The 19,198-nt window shown below is 40.3% G+C and overlaps 2 protein-coding genes across 3 annotated transcripts; one reads left to right on the top strand and one right to left on the bottom strand.

Moving 5' to 3' along the window:
• Positions 1–1,830: 1,830 nt before the first annotated feature.
• On the top strand, positions 1,831–7,393 carry LOC131465516 (E3 ubiquitin-protein ligase RNF14-like). Its single transcript, XM_058638260.1, has 7 exons — positions 1,831–2,147; positions 3,010–3,140; positions 3,261–3,869; positions 4,153–4,231; positions 4,374–4,589; positions 5,842–6,014; positions 6,479–7,393. The coding sequence occupies exons 1-7, from the start codon at positions 1,994–1,996 to the stop codon at positions 6,617–6,619; spliced, it is 1,503 nt and encodes a 500-aa protein (XP_058494243.1). The 5' UTR covers positions 1,831–1,993; the 3' UTR covers positions 6,620–7,393.
• Positions 7,354–17,850, bottom strand: ankmy1 (ankyrin repeat and MYND domain containing 1). 2 transcript variants are annotated; one of them, XM_058638258.1, is made up of 20 exons: positions 17,381–17,850; positions 16,546–16,692; positions 16,254–16,448; positions 16,010–16,048; positions 15,045–15,283; positions 14,734–14,950; positions 13,365–13,526; positions 13,117–13,253; positions 12,596–13,010; positions 12,319–12,509; positions 12,064–12,235; positions 11,504–11,644; positions 11,327–11,416; positions 10,464–10,571; positions 10,259–10,381; positions 9,411–9,512; positions 8,802–8,967; positions 8,664–8,706; positions 8,421–8,575; positions 7,354–8,258 (listed from the first exon to the last, which is right to left on the bottom strand). In XM_058638258.1, the coding sequence occupies exons 1-20, from the start codon at positions 17,579–17,581 to the stop codon at positions 8,149–8,151; spliced, it is 3,153 nt and encodes a 1,050-aa protein (XP_058494241.1). In that variant the 5' UTR covers positions 17,582–17,850; the 3' UTR covers positions 7,354–8,148. The 2 variants fall into 2 exon arrangements, with proteins under 2 accessions (XP_058494241.1, XP_058494242.1); XM_058638259.1 differs by having other exon boundaries at positions 12,319–12,506.
• Between the last annotated feature and the right edge of the window lie 1,348 nt (positions 17,851–19,198).

Here is a 19,198-nt window from a genome sequence, read left to right as displayed (position 1 = left end):
ATCTGTTAGACATTATAATGTTATTGGCTCACAGGGAGAAGCCTCTCTTCACAATCTTCTCCCTTTATTACTTCTGCCAAGAAAAGAGTGTCTCAATCTGTCACAAAGGCAGGTGTTTAAATTGCGGTTTCCTGGTCTTATACTGTACGTTTCACCTATGACAGGTCATGGTAGAAAAGGCACAGGTGTATGATGGACAGGTTCCTTAGTCTCAGAGAAGAGCTATTGTTGCATTTATCAGTAACATTTTGTGCTTTTAGTGCTAATAAACATCAAAATGGCTGCCATGAAAGGGGACAATCAGTATTTTTGTGCCTGGGCGGTTCTACTAAATTTGTTAACTTGAGCCAGTATCACCCATGACTTTACCAACACTTTTTTAAAAAGGTCCAATGTGTAAAATTTGAACTGTTTTAATTTTTGTGAAATTTTAAATAGTCCACCTGTATGTCAGCTTCCTGGCTAGCAAGAGCAGCTAAAAAAGCTTCATTGCTAATAGCACTTGGCACTTGGCACTTGGCTCACTCCTTTCCAGGAATGTCTTAAAATGTTCCCCACAGAATAAAATAAACTCCAAAAAGTCACACGGCTACCGAAAACGCTTAAAGTGGAGGTCTTGCACCTAAATCATTTGCACAAGAATCATCTGCTGCTGCTGCTGTTTGTTCACTGAGATTCTTATTCGTTTTCTCTGCTGCCCTTACTGTATGTTTTTTCCTGATTAGATGCACCTGTTCCCAATTGCTGCTTCTCGTTATCTCACTTTTCCTTGTTCTTGTCACTTTATCTTTTGTGTTTAGTGTCCCCAACATTCTCCGTTGTGTTTTTACTTCTGCTTGACTTTGATCATCCTGTGTTAGTGTTTTTTTTACTGTTTTATTTTGTCTTGCACTGTGGTTTTGCATTCATATTTCCATTTTGTCGTCTTATTTAGTAGCTGTCCGTCTCTCTGGATTAACCTTACTTCTTGTTCTGTATTTATTCTAAACCGTTTTACATCCTGTTGTTTCCCCACATATCAATTATGATAAACTGCCACTTCCCAATAAGTTCCACCTGTTCCTCATTATTGCCTCACAGTATTCACTCTTATTTTGTCTGTACCTGTTAGCCTTCCATCCTCCCTTATGTTCTCCACTCCAGTGTCTATTACCTTCCACTTTGCCCTTACAACCAGTATTTTGGATACTCTTTGGATACTCTCTTTTTAGAGTCCAAACCCTTTAATTTGGATTTTAGCTTGAACCCTGTGAGCTGGGTGTTGCATGTGGGTTCACCTTCAAGTTTTCGTGTGCACACTGCCATCTTCAGGTCTCTATGTGCATGTTTGTAAGTTTACAACATCTGAATCACTACTGCTGCACTGCTCTGTTGTATTAAAAAGTGCAAATATGGGACTTTTACATTGGAATTTCTAAAATAAAAAAAAAAAGTGAAAGTGTTACTGTACTTTTTTTAATTGTGCTATCAATCTTGTCCAGAAATTATTGTAGAGTTAATGGCCTAAATCAGATTATGTTTGTGTATGTATTATATTGTTAATGTTTGGACTATACTGTTACAGTATGTGTACATACTACATTTTTGTTGTTTTTAACCTGTTTTTGTGCTGTTGTAACCCTATAATTGTCCCCCACGTTTAGTTTTTTAAGTGTAAACATGAAGCGTGAATGCGTCATTGAGAATAATTTGACTGTCTATACTTGATGCTGCTGCTGCTGCTGTTGTTGTTGATGTTGATGTTGCTGCTGCTGCTTTTGTCTTACATCATACTCAGGTGATGAGTCAGATGTGGGACGGGTTAAGATTTTGTTCACTCACGCTGTGGAGTTTGTTCACTCGCCACCTTTGAAACAAGCACAGCTTCTGACGAAGACGTTCCAACACAAACTTAAACAAACAAAACTCTACGGAAACAGACGTTTTAGACACACGGAGAGCAGAGGAGGAGGTGGAGGAAGTGAGGATTGTTTCCGTGGTTTGAACAACTGACATGAGCGCGGACTTGGAGGAGCAGGAAGACGAGCTGCTCGCCCTCCACAGTATCTTTGACACCGAGGAATTTATCCGGAAGGAGTCGAACAATGCCGGAGAATTACGAGTGTCGGCGGAGCTTCCGGCACATTTCAGTGTGTCACTGACAGAAGGTGAGTCAATGAGTCAAGCCAAGGACAGCAAAATTACCATGTCGGGGGCAGTGACATATATTATGTTTGTTTGTTTGTTTAAAAAAACAACAACGTTTAAACTCACTGCATACTGACAGAGGCGAACCTAGACTCTGGGGGCCCCAGACAAAGAAGGACACTTGACTATTCTGACCCACCCTCATCACCTCTATACCCTAAACCAGGGGTGTACAGGGTATACAAATTTAAAAGACCTGGGGCCAATGAGCATCTATAGTGTGTAAAGCCCTCGGTCAGGCTTGCGTTCCGACTGAGAACAGTATCTTTACTTGATAGGTGGGGTGTAGCGGGGCGTGACTTTGCACTTGTGCGTCAACAACGATTGATCAAACGCGACACAACAGAGGACTTCTAGCAGCTATTTTTTTCTGCGCAGTTTGTGGCGGAGAGAGAGTGATCTGTGCATTAAAGACGGTGTAACATTAATATTAGCTAGCTACAATGCACAGATCTGTCTGACTGACATGTACAAACGAGTGGTTAACTTGATGAAAACAAAAAATATTTAACAAAATGAAGCCAAAATGTGCTTATATAGCAACTTAGCATTGCTATTGTCCACACACACAAGCACAGACAGGTTAGCTTCAGGCAAATCCTCCGTAGTTTTGAGGATTACTCATAATCCTTTGCTATTTCTAACCAATGCAGGTGAAATTTACTTATTACATATGTTGTTTAATGGCATTTTAAACTAGCTTGCTACACAAATACATTTGAAATCAATGTAAGGAGAGAAACAGATCCACAGTCCACAGTTGACAGTATTGGTTTTGTTTGTTGTTAATGTGTGGTTATGTTTTTTCCGTCTCTTCCTCAGGTGAAACAGTGAGACAATATGAAATCTCATTCCTTCCACATCTGCTCCTGACCTTTACCTTCCCCGCAGACTACCCATCCTCCTCTCCTCCCTCGTTCACCCTCACCTGCAGCTGGCTCACGCACACACAGGTAATCAGAAGAAACATCATGACTGGTCACATTTCCAGTCCACCACCAGTGTATGTGACTGATTTCATTTTATGTGTAGAGGTTACATCATGCTTCACTCTTGTTTCTCTCCCCCCTCAGCTCTCTGCACTGGGATCTCATCTCACTGATCTCTACCAGGCCACAGGAGGTGCTGTGGTGCTCTTCTCCTGGGTGCAGTTTCTCAGAGAGGATGTCCTCAGGTTCCTGGATATTCACACTACTCTGGAGCTCCCCTCAGACGACCACAGCACTCAGGACTCACAGAATACTGCACTGTCATTAACAAAGAATAATCCAGGTGCTTCAGAATCAGGATCCACAGATGAACAAAGCTGGAACAGCACAGATGTGGAAGTCTCAGCCTCTGCCTCCTCAGGAGAGTTGGATACACAAGGAGCTGCTGCTTCTCTGCCGGTCCAAGAAACCTTGACCACTGATCTCTCCGTGACTCCATCACAAACCCTGCTGTCCCAGATCCTGATCCATGATGCTGAGCAGAGACAGAAGGCATTTGCCTTCACAGTGTTTGACTGCAGCGTGTGCTGTGTGGGCTGGCTCGGTTCAGACTGTGTGCACTTGTCCGAGTGTGGACACATCATCTGCAAGGGTTGTCTCGCAGAGTTCTGTAGAATCAGGATAACAGAGGGGAACGTCCGCGGTGTCGCCTGTCCTCAGGCAAACTGCACAGCCAGCCCCACACCTGCACAGGTACTTATTCATCTCTGTGAATAACTTTTAACTCTTTAAATGACTATAGAAACTATAGCCATTAAAAATGTAGTTGAGTCAAGTTCAGGATTTTCACTCTAAAAGAAGCAAACATAACACGGACATGCGTACGTCAGACTGTGCACAAGTACGTTACTTTCAGTAAACATATTTAAATTAATTTAGTTTTAAAATGTGTCAATAATATGGCCCCAGAATCTCACATCAGCTGAACAAAACAACTGGTTACTCACACTCTTTGTTCTCTGTTTCTGTGTTGAAGGTGAAAGATCTGGTGGGTGACAAGCTGTTTAGCCGCTACGATCGTCTCCTTCTAATGTCCACTCTGGACCGCATGTCTGGTGCGTGTTCGGTTGTTTTGTCTGTGAAAGAGAGAAGGCATTCAAAGCCTCATGTCTCCTGGAGAGTCAAAGATATAAAAAAAGAACATCTTTAGCTATCATCGTGTAAGTACAGTGAATTGACGTCTTCTCCTGCATGCAGATGTCACGTACTGTCCCCAGCGTGCCTGTGGTTCTCCCGTCATCCTGGAGAAGTCCAGCACTGCAGCAATGTGCTCTGTGTGCAATTTTGCTTTCTGTGTCACCTGCAAAAAGACATACCATGGAACCAACACCTGTGCGCCAAAGGCGAGTGTGGCGAAAGGACAGATTCTCACAGACGAACAGCAAGGCGGTGCCGATCTGCCACAGTCACGAGGTACACAAGAAAATGACTGTCAGATACTGAGTCAAATACAATCAGGATTTGCTGCTTCTCCTTTTCAATTAAATCAAATGTATTTGTAGAGCACCAAATCACAACATACATTATCTCAAGCCAAAAACCTTACAATATTAGACAGAGAGAAGACAAACACTAGGCAGCAGTGGAGAGAGAAAAAGCTCCCTTTTAAGAGGAATAAATATCGGACAGAACCAGACTCAGAGATGTGCAGCATCTGCCGAGACAGGTTGGGGTGAAAGGAAAAAATGGGGGACAGGAGAGCGGCAAGGGACAGAAAAGGGGAGCAACGGGGAAAGAGGGAGGCAAGTTATGGACAGAAGAGAAAGACCAGGAGCAGATATATTACTGTTGCATTAAGTTTTAGGTTTGAATTGGTTATGATATGATTATAGTGCTACAATGGTATTTGTACAAGCAGTAGCATAGATTGTTGGGAAAATAAAACACCCCTTTTAAGAGTAGATCAAAATAAGACTTTTCCTTTTGCATATTTCAGAACAACAAGATATGAAGTACACTTGGTGCACGTTGTGTTTGTGGAACAGCGTGGTGTTCAATTTGTCAAAAAAACTGAAACAATTCTCTAATTGTATAAAGTAAGAAGTAAAAAGAGCCGAACGTCTGAAACATAACTTGGAGATTGACATCTATAGTTTATGCAAAAAGACACTGCTTTTGACTTTGACCTAATTATGTCATCATATATTACAAATTATAAAATCTTGTTTTGACTTTTTTTCACTCACTTCAGTATTTTACGTAGTACAGTTAAAAAACAAAACACTGTCATAATGGAAGGCGATAACATAACGGGTTGATATTAGACGCTATTAGTATAAAACATATTTTTGTCAACATTCAAAAACAGTTGAATTACAAGTGACGACTGACTACCATTATCTACGATTCATAAATGGTTTAAAATTTGGTCAATTTGTTTTATTACTATTAATTATTACTAAGATGTTACTTGTTTGCCACACAGTGAGTCAACCATGTATCTGGACTGTGTGTTTTGCACTTAACAAAATCTCTTTATTTGTTTTTTTCTAAATATAAACACATTAGTAACATTAAAAGGTACTCATCAGTTACAGGTATGAACTGTGTTTAGTTTGTTTATAAACCAAATTGATAACCCAATTATATGACATTTAGTTGTTATGACGCAGGTGTGCATTCGTGTTATTTGAATCTTTACTCTCTGTGTGTCTGTTTACCTCAGAGGGGATGAAGGTTCTGATGGACGACTACACTGGAGGCAGTAAAGAGAGGAAGCGCCTCCTGCTGAGCAGATACGGACGCAAGGCGATGCAGGTCGTCCTGCCGGAGTATCTGAGCGAAGACTGGGTCGTCATCCACAGCAAGAACTGTCCGCACTGCTTCTGCAAAATACAGGTATTAATTATGATGCATGATGAGGAACACCTGTATCAAGTGCTTGTTAACACAGATATGTAACTAGCCAATCACGTGGCAGCAACTCACAAACATCAGAATGGGTGGGAAAGGTGATGCAAGTGACTTTGAACTTAAATAAAATTTTAGAGATTTTAATGCAAAACCATTTAAAAAACCGAGAAACGATCCAGTGCCAGAGGTCACTAACTGGTCTGACTGGATCGAAATGATAGAAAGGCAACAGTAACTCAAAAAAAAAAAAAAAATACACTCTCTGCCACTCATGTCACTGTATTAGGTGTCCTATGTAACTAATAAAGTGGCTGGTGGGTTGTACATCACTTTTTTGGTTGTATTTACAAAAGTGACCTGTAGTCTGTTACTGTTTTAAAACAGTGTTTTTGCTGATAAAGATGTTGTTGTTGTTGTTGTTGTTGTTGTTGTTGTGTGCTGTGTTGCAGAAGGACGGAGGATGTAACATGATGACCTGCTCCAGGTGTAGACGGCATTTCTGCTGGCGATGTCTCACCAGACTGCCTGAATTTGGTGCAGGTGGTCACTTTGAGGACGGTACCTGCTCGCTCCATACAGGTTACGACTAAAACCAGTCCTTCACCTTCACCCTGCTTTGACCAACAGCCATTTGTCATACTGATTTATGACCACCAGGTGGTGATAATAAACTACAGAGCAACTGTAATTACTTTAGGGCATCTATTCCCAAATTCAGGTCCAAACCCAAACCTTGAACAAACAACTCTGACTAGGATTAATAATTCCCATATAGAGTATATTAATGTTTTTATGTGACTCAGTCCAGTTCATGTTGCATAATCTTTCCGCATGTGCATGTGGTTATTACAGCTAGGCTACATCATATACGTCATATTTGAAAGGTTTAGCTTCACAACAAAGTGCGTTATTATCCATTGATATAGATTGATATAGATATCCATTGAGATATATATATATATATATATATATATACATATACATATATGTATATATTTATATATTACCAGCTATACTAGGTCAGATAAAAGAAAAACAACTCATCATTTAAATGTTATGGATTTGTTTTATCCCTTTATAAGTATTTATTAAAATATGTTGAACATATTTTACAATTTAAAAGTTAATTACAAAACTGAATTTAATTGTAGGCCCACCTACAGTACACTTGGAATGACTGCTTTAGAGGTGCACTTTGGGTTAAACAATATGCTTATTATTTATTTGGTATGTATGATCAGAAGATGTCAGTTTTACAGGTGAGTTTTCACCAGTCAATGTCTCTAAATGTTTTTTGTTTTACTCAAGCAGATGATAAACCAAAGATATTCTATGTGCATTTTATTAAAGATGTAAAGCTATAAGCCCACTGTTCACAGTTGTCATGTTGATGTCAGTAAAAAAGATTCCCCTGGTTTTGTTAGACATTTTGTTGGCTAGTGGAATATCATGACCTAGAGGCAGGGTGTCACTTTCCAAAAAATGGGGGGAAAAAAATACTTTTCAGTAAAATAACAAAGTTTATTATACAATATTCCATCATGATATCCCAATTAGGATATTCATGATGATATTTCACTGAATTAAAAGTGCTTGTTTTGGTAAAGAACGATGTGTCCTTCACAATATAAAAAAACATTTATGATGCTAAATAAACCGATTAATATCAAAAACAGGAATAAATCATGTAAAAAAAAAAACAACAAATGTCATTAATTATGTGTGTCTGTGTGTGTAATTTAATATTGAATGAACTACTACACTACTTACTATTATACAAATATTTCTATAAAACATACTATCTGCATCTTGGCTGCACACACTGTGTTTTAAAGGAATTGGAGCTCCTTATGACATGATTGGAGGGGCCCCATGTGGCCCACGGGCCGCCAGTTTGACACGTCTGACCTTGAGAATCTCAGCACTTGATACAGTAAGGCTTAAACCTGAAGAAGATAAACCTAATATTTAAACTGTGAGCAAGGATTTGGCGACAGTGGAGAGAAAAAATAAATAAATACATTATTGGCAGAACCTGGATCATCTGCCTCGGCCGGCTGAGGTGAAATGGGAAAGAAGAAAAAATATTTTTAGTGCAAAGGTAAATTTGAATTGTCCATCAGTTGCAGCTGTAGTTTTCTTTTGGGTTGACTTGGTTCTCCACATCTGTCTCTGCTCCATCTGCTTCTGCTGTCCCCGGGTCAGTATTATTCCTTTTCTTGGCAGACGCTGGATTTAGAGACCGAAAGACAAAGTGTTACCCAAGATACTGTACATGATTCATTTTTGTCCCAGCGATAACATAGATATCACAGATGAAGGACAATATTATCAATCTGATTATTTCTTGATGTAGGATTTGGAGGCTGGGACATGTCTTTATTCGCACACCTGACACCCGGACACACTCCTCCTTGTGTCTTTCATCCCATGCTCTCAGTTTACAGTCCGTGGAGCAGAAGTAGACCTTGTTGCAGCGAGTGCATGCCGTCAGCTTCATGGCCGCAGAGAGACCACAGTGGTAGCAGAACTTAAACGACGACTTCCTGAAAAGGAAATTCACACACACAGTATGAAACAGGATTTTTGTTTGTCATGTTATTGGAGAAACGCATAAAAAAAATAAGTGTGTACTTATGTTTTCCCATTAAGTGTAGTCGTGAGGGATCTGCGCCACCTAAATCAAACAGTACATATGAAAACAGATGGTGATTTACAGCTATACACCGATATTGTTTTGCCCTCTCACGGACACAAACAGGTTCTACTGACCGTCTAGCAGGAGCTGTCGTTCTCTCTCTAGAGCCTCTGCCTCTCTCTTTATGACAGTCTCTCTCAGCAGGTCTCCCATCGTGCTCAGCAGCTGGCGCCGGGCTATAAACGTCTCCCTCTCTTGCACGTTCAGAGCGTGGAAGGGAGTGTTGGCGATCCGTAAGTCCTACGTGGTAAATGTTAAATGTACAGATAACTTATTCAGGAGAAATTTGTTAGACCCATGGGACATGGGAGGAGGAGATGGAGTTCACAAGTCTGCTTGATCATACTTTTTCTGTAAAAATCACTTCTGTAATAAGAATTATCTCTCGCGCCACCTTAATCTAATGTCACTATACCAGTGTGTGGAGTACATGTGAGGAAGAGGAGGATGACAAGAGAGCAAATGATCTTTTTGGGAATAAATCGGCCTCCTGTGAAAAGCCTATTGCTGACTTTGCTGACCGATTTACACCAATGTATTTTAACGCTGCTGTTACTTCGGGAACTCAGTATTTTCTCAGGTGGTACTTGGTATATGAAAGTTTGAAACCCACTGCATAGATTATACTCCATATATATACACTATTTTATATATTTTGTTCTGCATAAATTGTGCTGCGTTACCTGGTAAAACGACGCGTGTGCGTAGTCCACTGCGGTTCCCATGAAATCGCCCACCATCACTGGCATCAGGGCGTCAGCGCCGGCCTTCACCACCATGTCCAGCTACATCACAGACACACGTGTACATTCAATGTGGACTAGTCAAAACAGCAACTATTCTTTTATTCTTGCATAGTAAATCATGTGATATACAGTATATATGAATGAATATATATATACACACATATATAAATATGTATATATGTATATATATATATATACACATATATACATATACACACACATATATAAATATGTATATATATATATATATACACAGATATACATATACATACATATATACTTAATTTTTACTTTTATTTTGAAAATGTGACAACAAATCTAAGTACAGATTATTGTCGTAATGTTTTGAATGTTAACATTCTCAATTTAACGTCATATTTAAATAAAATACATTAGTCTCAGGTTGCAACGACTAAAACAATCACCTTTTTCATTAATTTAACAATAGTTTCTGAAATGTGAGTATTTTCTGATTTATTTGCTCCTCTGTGACAGTGTAATTTTGAAATTTAGAAGTAATGAAAATGATTGAGTTATTGATGTTCAACGGTCCTTTTTAATGGTATGAACACTGACTTTTTCAGGATCAAATCCTGGTCCTAATGAAGAAATTTGTGTCTAATTGGTTAAGGTTAGAGATCAGATATGAATTGTGGTTAAGTTAAGGTTAGGGTTAGTCATTAACTGGTTAAGGTTAGGGATAAGTCTCTGTTGAGGCGTGTGCATGTGTATATATATATACATATATACTGTATATATGTATATATATACACATTAATAGATACCAGGTTGGGTCTTTTGCCATCTAAGGGATAACTGAAGTTGGTGACAGTACAGAGGGCGCTGCCCACACCACGGCCCAGAGGGATGTTTGGATCTGCACCTCTTTTCAGCAACTCCTCTACCGCCTGAGAAAAGAAGAAAACAAATGTAATAGGACAGTGTGTGAGTGCATGTGTGTGTGTGTGTGTGTGTTTATAATGTATATACCAGTTCATTGCCACTAGCTATGGCCAAAGAGAGCGGTGAGTGTCCACTCCAGATGAGATCGGTCCTGGCGCTGTGTGAGAGCAGGAGGGCCACCACCGTACTGGCATTCTGGTTAAAAAACAACAAAAAACAAACATGTTGGCTTAAAGTCCGTAATTTGTTTCTGTAACATTTTCTCATGTTTGTTAATTGGCATCATGTCCAGGTACAGTTTTAAGGCTGAATAAATAAATGGCTTTAATATCTGCTTAATTTTGCTTGTTCCAAACACATGCTGCTGATTAATATATTGTTATACTCGATTGATCGTCAAATGTTGTGTTTTTTGTGTTTCTTTGCAACATATAAAGAAATAATGTATTTTAGTTTGTGGACAAAACAAGACATTGGAGAAAATCATAATTTCCAGGTCTGAGAAACACTGATCATCATTTTCTGATATTTTACGGACCAAACAACAAATCGAAAAAAGTTAGTTCAAACTAAATATATCAACACACTGTTTGAAGGTCCAGTGAGTAAACTTTACAGAGGGTAAATTTATTTTAATTTGACCAAAATTGAAGATAAAATAATTATACTTGTGAATTGTTGTTTGTTATTATCCGAGAATGAGCCTTTTTTTTGGACCAAAATGTTTATACAGAAGCTCACAATGGACAAATAAAACATCTATTTTAGTTTTAACGCTAACTGAAGGAAGGCAAGAGTTAGGTAAGAGATTTTCAGGTACAGAAAATAAATATACACCAATAAATGTTGCTTCATTTTACCATACCTTAATCAGCCTTTACACATCAGGATTTATGTTAAGGGAAAGTGTGTGTAAGTTGTGAGTGAGTGTGAGCACAGTTTAAACTGACTTGGTAGCCTCTGTCTCGTTGGCAGGCTACATGCAGCGGTGTACTGCCACCTTGTTTGACACTCGGTGGTTTCTGAGACTTCATGAAAGCCTGTGAAAGACCAGGAGTGGGATTCAGTTACTACTAAAAAGGATTCAAACGAAGCTCAAAGTACACAGTAAGTAAGAGCACACGTACCCTGTCTGGCTCATAGATCTCGTCCTGGTCACAAGCCTGTAAATCTGGGTCAGTGACGGCGTGCAACAGCAGCTCTGTGATCATGCAACCTGCAGAACCTGGCAGTGCTGCAGCCACATGGAGAGGGTAAAGACCTTTCCTCTACAAGAAAGGATAAGGGAATAATAACATTCATGGACATGATGGATGGTGCAGTGCAGTGCTCTCAACAAACTCTTCCTGTAGAGCAAGAGTTCCCATTTAAAAATATGGATCTGATACCACTACACACACACACACACTTGTTTTTATGTCTTTGTGAGAGCATGTCATAGACATAATGCATTCCCAAGCCCCTTACCCGAACCTTAACCATGTCAATTAAGCGCCTAACCCTTACCCTGAACTCCGTTACCCGGCTTTTACAGAGCCTGATGACGAGTTAACCATTTAGATTAGGTGTGTTGGAGCAGGGAAACATCTAAAACATGCAGGGCAGTGGGTCCCTGAAGACCAGGATCTGCCTTAACCTAACCTAAGCCACAAACCCCATTTCGGGAAAAAGAACATGAATTTCCGACCTCAGGTGGAAGGGGAATGTCGGTGTGAGCGCCACACAGCAGCAGCCTCTTGACAGCCTCGGTGTCAGCAGCCATGATAGCCAAGAAGAGGACAGGCATGGGGACCTTGGACACATTGGGGTCAGCTCCCCGGTTTAATAACAACTCCAGGGTGTTCAGATAACCGCGATGCCTGGTCAAACACAAGAGACAGTAGAGACAGTAAAGTATCATCAAAATAAAAACAAAGAAAACAGCACAGGAAACAGAACTGACTCAGTTTTCATGGCAGCCATTTTGCGAACGGTCTCCTGCGTGTTAGAGAACCGAAGAAGCCCGGTGCGACTCAGAGCTTCGGCTGAACGCTGCATCGCCTCCTCTGTGACGTGGATGCTGTAGCTGCTGAGAGCGCAGGCAGAGTCAAAGCTCTGCTTTTTGGTCAGGTCTTTGTCTTTGTCCTTGTCCTGCTGGAGACAGACAGGTGAGAAGACATTGGTGAGCTCATGGCAAGCGATTCAAACAAATGAGACGATGGGATCTGTGCGCGTTTCACCTGAATGACTGCCGCTGCACTAACCCAACGTTCCCTCCACTGCACACTGCCCAGTGCGATGTGACCATCCAGCACCTGAATGGAACGGTGCACACTTTTCCTCTCCTCTCTGTCCTTTTTAAGAACGTGTCTCACACTCTCACAGTCGTCCGACTCAACAGCTCCATTTCTTGATTCAACAAAATGTTTTACACAACTTTCACTTTCCCATGTTTGATCCTGTTCTTCAACAACACCCCTTCCCTTCCTTTTGCTCCCTCCGCCGTCGTCCTTATGTCTTCTTTCCTCACTCATTTGCAGCTCTCCTCCTTCCTCTGTCTCCTCTGGAGCAGGCCGACTCTCAGTGGCGAGGTCACTGTCATTGCACGTTTTACCTGCATGATCTGACTTGTGCTCCGTTTGTTCGTCTGCTGCCCTGAAAACCAATCCAATGCAGAATTAAAATTCATAGATACGCTTATTTTAAAGACACTGATAGTATCTATTCTACGACAGATGAGCCTTATTAGCTATGTTCTTACTGGTCAGAGATGAGGCTCTGGTCACTCAGGGATGTGGTACTTGTCTGAGGTCTGTTGTAAGACTCCGTTGTGTTTGTATTAGAGTCTACTTGGCTGATCTGAGGACTGTTCCCACATGCAGACAGGGACAACAAAGCCTGAAGGACACATAGGGCAAACAAGACTAAACATTAGGGGCAGTCGTGGTTTCGGCACAATATTAACTAAAGCCCCGCCTCCTCTCCTTCATAAACTACGCTCAATCTTACTTGAGTTTTGGCAGGTGGTTTGGCCAAGGTGGTGTCCAGAGAGCAGAAAGGGTAGTAGAGAACGTGACACACGGCCAGGGCAGACATGCCTTCATGATTCAGTTTGTCAATGTCAGCACCCATATCCAACAACAGCTGGATCAAGTCATTATGGCAGTGGACCTGCGAGAAACAAATGATACAAATTGCTCCTTAATCTCAATCTGTGACGACAGGAGATGGAGCCTTCGACATTAGATCCGTCGATCTTTACCTGGCTTCTTTAAGAATAATGCCTTAAAACCTTGTTTTTAATCAAAGCTTTGGGAATATTTGATTATCACAGGTTTCATTTTGGCCATACCTTACTTATTTTTAAGACCTTTGTTTGTACTTGTATTTGGATTGAATTTTTAAGCTGTTGTCTCACAGAAAAAGGGTCTGGGTTCACGACTTGGTCTGGCATGTTCTCCCTGTGTGTGTGGGGGGGTTTTCTCCGGGTTTTCCATTTTCTCCCAAAGCCCCAAAAACATGCAGAGGTTATTTGGACACTCTAAATTGTAGAGTAAATTTTTGTTTGTTGCCTGCGATGGACTGGCAACCTGTCCAAATTAGATTACAAATTAATATTAAGCATCCACAGAGATAAACATGAGACACGAAAGAATAGTAGTGAACAAATATTTTCATTGTGAACTGTAATTTAAGCACAGATCATGTTTAAGAATCATCCCATTGTTAAACTACGTGACGATACATTGGCAGACAGATTTGAACATAATACCTATTAGTAGGTTTTTATAAGGGTATAATTGCTTTAAAATAAAAGTCATTTGGTATTTGGGGCCTGAGAATACGCCTTTTATATGTACTTTTGACAAGAGCCATGGACAAGAGCCCAAATTGACAAACCATTTCACATTTGCATTTCACATTTTGTAGGGGAAGCTTACTGGATTAAACAACATAAAGAACGACACATTTTCTGGTGTGTGTAGGCCACCGTAGTTCCATGAGCACTTGGAATAGAGTAGGTGAGCTGAGGAGGTCTCTGTTTGTTACAGTCTGCAGTCTCACCATGAGATGTCACTAAATCTTACACAATAATAAACCTTTAGTGGATGCAAACAGACAGAAATGTGGCAAGGGTGTGACTAGCATTTTCCATGGCAGATGATGACGCACACCTGTTTCCAGAGCATCATCTACTTTTATATAAAAGCCAGATTTAACTCTACCTCGCATTATGACAGTGTTTTGGTCTTTTTGTTATTTCATCTTTCCTAGGCTGCGTCCTCTACCTCTTCTTTTTTTTTGTTGATTAAGTTCAGTCATCTACCATTGTTCTCCAGTCTCTTATTGAATTAACAAACAAAGGAAAATGTGTTACCGTGGCAGCAATCAGTGCAGTGTGTCCCTGTGAATCTGCTACGTCAGGGTGGACCAAACCAGTTTTGAGGATCTGACGAACAGCCTGCACTTCCCCCCGGCCGGCGTGACAGATGAACTGCTCTGAGTCCACTTCCAGAGGCCCTTTAGGACCAAAACCATCCCTGTCCAGAGAGAGAACGGCTGCCACATCCCAGCCCACATTTTCAGCCTGTCGTCTGAGACACACAAAACACACACACACACACGTCCAACCGTTAGCAGTCCCCTGTACAAGAAGTACAAGTCTCTGTGACGTACTGTAAGTCTGACCTGTGGTTGTACAAGTGAGCCTGCATGCGCGCCTGTAAGGGAAGGTTAAAAAGTGGGTCTCGTTCATAGCCCTGGTGCAGATCAGCGCCGGGCTCCCATTGCTCGCCATAAAAGTGCTGATCCAGCTCACTCCTGCGGCCCGGGGGCAGCGGCAGGTGGTCGCCGTCTGTTGAGTAACTCTCCATGTCAGCGGGGTAGATATATTTCTCATCTGACAGCAGGTCTCTGTCTGTATGTGCCTAATCAGGATAGGGAAGTTAGTTTACCTGCTTTGAGTTAAAGATATGTAACATTTCTAGATTAAAATATACATTAAGAACATACATGTATTATATATTCAGTATCATTAGTTAGCCAGTGCGTTGTCTTTTGTTTTTATTTTATTGTGTGTATTTGTCACTTATGGTTCACAACTACATATTTGCACTGCGTTCTGCCGCCTAAGCTCTTCCTGTAACGCACTAACTCCCACAGGAACTAGTAAAAAAAGACTAGACTATACAACAATTCCCATGATCCATCTGCACAAAACCCCCCAAAACGACTTAAAGCGATGTAGTACATACAGTATGCCAGGCCCGTATGTGACGCTGTAATGCTACTACACCAAAAACAGAGAAGACGTTGTGCATGCGCATAAAGCATGTGCTCTGTATGTAATTTTGTATTTTTTTTTGTTTTATTTGAAGGAGTGTACATTACAATGTACAGTATACAATCACAGGAACAGGACACAGCCAATAAAGACAATAAAAGTTATCATAAAGTGAACAGCGACGAAGAAAGGACAGTGAATGTCAGCGCAAAACATAGGTGGGACTATGACATCACTGCCACAAGGGTGGCGTTTTGAGATTTTTTAAAAAAATACAGTTTTCACCTTAACCCTTTTCCATGTGGACAGCCCCTAAATTTACTAGAAACCATTAAGTCACATATGTACAGTATATGGTAATTGACTTTACCTCAGAGCGTGTCCTAGCGAGTCCTGAGAGATCGGGAGGCTGGAGAGGAGAAACAGAAAGGTCCATTCACTATCATTTTTGCACATTTGTATTCATGTCAGTGATATAATTGTAAAACCAGGACAAAAATAAGTTATCTCCTCTTCTTCGTAAAGCCTTATTTGGTTTACGTCAAAAAAACCAACATGATTATTAGTAAGCAGACACTAAATGTAGATGTTTTAACCATCATCACGTACAGTACCTGAGTCAGACAGTCAGTGGTGGCAGCTGGGTCCATGTAGGGAGCATATTCAGGAAAGTTCTCCAGGGTAAAGGCCTCATCTACAGCAGTGCAGAGCCTCAGCAGGCGCTGCCCAAGCCACAGACCCACGTCCTGACGTCCGTCTGAATAACTGACCACACCTGGACCAAACCTTTGGTCAGCATGGTACAAGCCCTGACAGTCGGTAGGCAGATTTTGTTTTGTCTGTTTGTTTTACAAATAACATACAAAGAAATCTAAATATCTGCCATCACGCTTCCACACAGTTTACCTGAAAAGAGGCTCCATCGGGGAACAGATGTTGACCATATCCTTCTTTTCTGTTTAGGTAGAACTTGCCAATGAACTTGTGGCCTGTGGGCCAACAGAACAGTCCGTCCCCGTGTCTGTAGTCTTTGTAGAAAGAGCCCTCGTAGTACTGCACCAATGAAAACAAACAAAGAAAATAAATCAAACTAGTCACATTTATTTACACTAACACAGAAAATAAAATCAGCGTGTTTACAAATGTAATCTGATCTTAATCTTTTAATTTATGTATTTAAATTTTACTTTTACTCATAAAACTTAACAGAAACACAGTAAAGAGCAGTGTAGGGCTTGTATTTTCATTGAAGGAAGTGACTTTGACGTCGACTTTCTGTCAATTTTGTAAAGAAATTTCAATCCCAACTTCCTCTGTTGTTGTGGAAATAAGACATGTATCTCAGATCCACTGTCTGATGATCTAATAACACATTTATTGGAAATTGGTAAAAAAAAAAAAAAGAAAAAAAAGTTGTATTCTTCCATATAATAACGATATATTATAAGTTTGATTAATTTAGGATTGTATTATTTAATAAATCAAATTTTTTAAAAAAGGGTGAATTTATGGTCCTTTTGGGCCCCCCCAGTTCCCTGCATGTTTTAGATGCTGCCCTGCTCCAACACACCTGAATTGTAACGGACTCACTGCCCCCTGCATGGGGATTACGTAAATTCTTCCACCACTAGTTAAGGCTTTTATTGTCCATTATTCTGCTGTTATTTTTATGCTTCAGCGCAGATTGCGCTTGAGTTTTGAACCTGTACATGACCTAATTCTTTTCTTCTTCTTTTTTTACCTCTCCGCTTGTCCAGGTGAACTTTCCTCTGCCGTGTTTGAACCCGTTCATAAACTCTCCCTCATATGTGGAGCCGTCGGGCCACACCTGAACACCGGGACCTTGTCGCCTCTCTTCACCGACCTGACCTTCTCGGTTTTGGGGACTTTGTTCACCTGCTTCTGCTCCTCCTGAAACACCTTTAGAGGTCGTCGAGCTCATTATTTCCTCTCTGAAAACCCGCGCGGCTGAATCTGTTCGATGAAAACAGAAAGTAGTTTGAAGTGAACTTTTTTTTTCTTGGTTAAAAGGAGTAAAGTTGAACTGTCACAGTGTGATTAGATTTGCCGAGACATGGACCGACGGTTGTCATGACAGCGGGGAAAAAAACGTGTGCTTCTCGCGCATGCGTAGACGAACTATTAACGTCCAAGTTATTTTAAACTCAGGTTTTTACAAATTTTACGTACCATTATGTAACAATAACCTCAAACATCACATAACTGCTACAAAACACAATGTCCTCTTTCTCTTATGTTCATTATTTTGTTCTTTTACCTTTTGTCCTTTTATCTTATTTGTTGTTTTTGTTGTTTTGCAGCTGTTGGCATGTGTAATGTTGCTTTACTAACTTCCTCTGGACAGAACAGTGATAGCATCATTTTCACACAAATAGATTAGTTTTCACAGCTTTACCAAATTCTGTTTTCTTAAAATAGTGTCTCAGTGTGTCAGAATGTATCTCCTCTCCAGATTTATCCAAAGACAGGACAGTATGAGTGTATTTAGGGGACAGGGGTCTCAAACTCAAATGACCTGGGGGCCACTGAGAATCCAGTTTGGTCAGTAAGGGGTCAGTCAAGTGAAAAAAGTCAAATTTTTTCATAAAAAGCTTCAAATGATATCACGATAATCCATCGTGATAGCCACCATTTTGCAGGATTTCAAAATAAAAGTGCTTGTTTTGATATGGACCGATATGTAGATCACAATAAAACATATTTATGATGCAACATGAATGTGTAACTGGATATATTAAGTGGAGGAGCTTGGTCAATGATAACTGTAAAATACTGCATCGTCTTTTTCTCTAGTATGGAATTCATCACCAACTGTAATCAAATCAATTTCAGATGTCAGTGCCGAACTATATTTAGCCAAAACTAACGGATGGTGTGTGCATGCTTGATGTTTGTACATGTATATATTTGCAGTTTTTGTAATTAGCTAATTTTGCAAGCACCTTTTCAGCAATCTTTTCAGTCTACCTTGTCTGTGTGCAAGTGTTTAATGTAACTTTTAATTGAATCTGTTGATTACTGTTTTTAATGGAATTATGCGAGTGTCTCCCTTGCAAAATAGATCTCAGTGGGAACATAAAAAATGAATTAAAGGGAATGTAGGTCACTGTCAAAGAGAATGGTCACATTGTTACAGGTAAGAGGTCTTCTATACAGCATCACTGAAGCAGGACCAGTGTGTGTGTATGTGTAAAATGTATTCATGTATACTGTATATGTTACCTGACACTTCTTCCTGGAGCGGACTCCTCTCTGCACCTGCTTTATGGAGGTGGATGACACAGCTTTCATCACAGGATTATCAGAGACGTGTGAAAAGAAGCAGATGAGATAATTCTCCTTTAATTGTCGCTCTTTCACGTAACTACCAGTAGTAATAATATAAGTGTGGTTACTTACCAGGCATCTTGACATTTTAAATCACATCAAATGACTCTCTCACTTTACATATTTGTCATTTGAACCACATACTCCTGAGACGCAACCCCAACAATGTAATCTGTATTACAATTAGTCTATATAATTAATAAATCCAGGA

This window comes from Solea solea, chromosome 9, assembly GCF_958295425.1.
Source record: "Solea solea chromosome 9, fSolSol10.1, whole genome shotgun sequence".
NCBI lineage: Eukaryota > Metazoa > Chordata > Actinopteri > Pleuronectiformes > Soleidae > Solea > Solea solea.
Note: the sequence above shows the minus strand (reverse complement) of the source record. Positions and strands in the feature narration are given on the sequence as shown.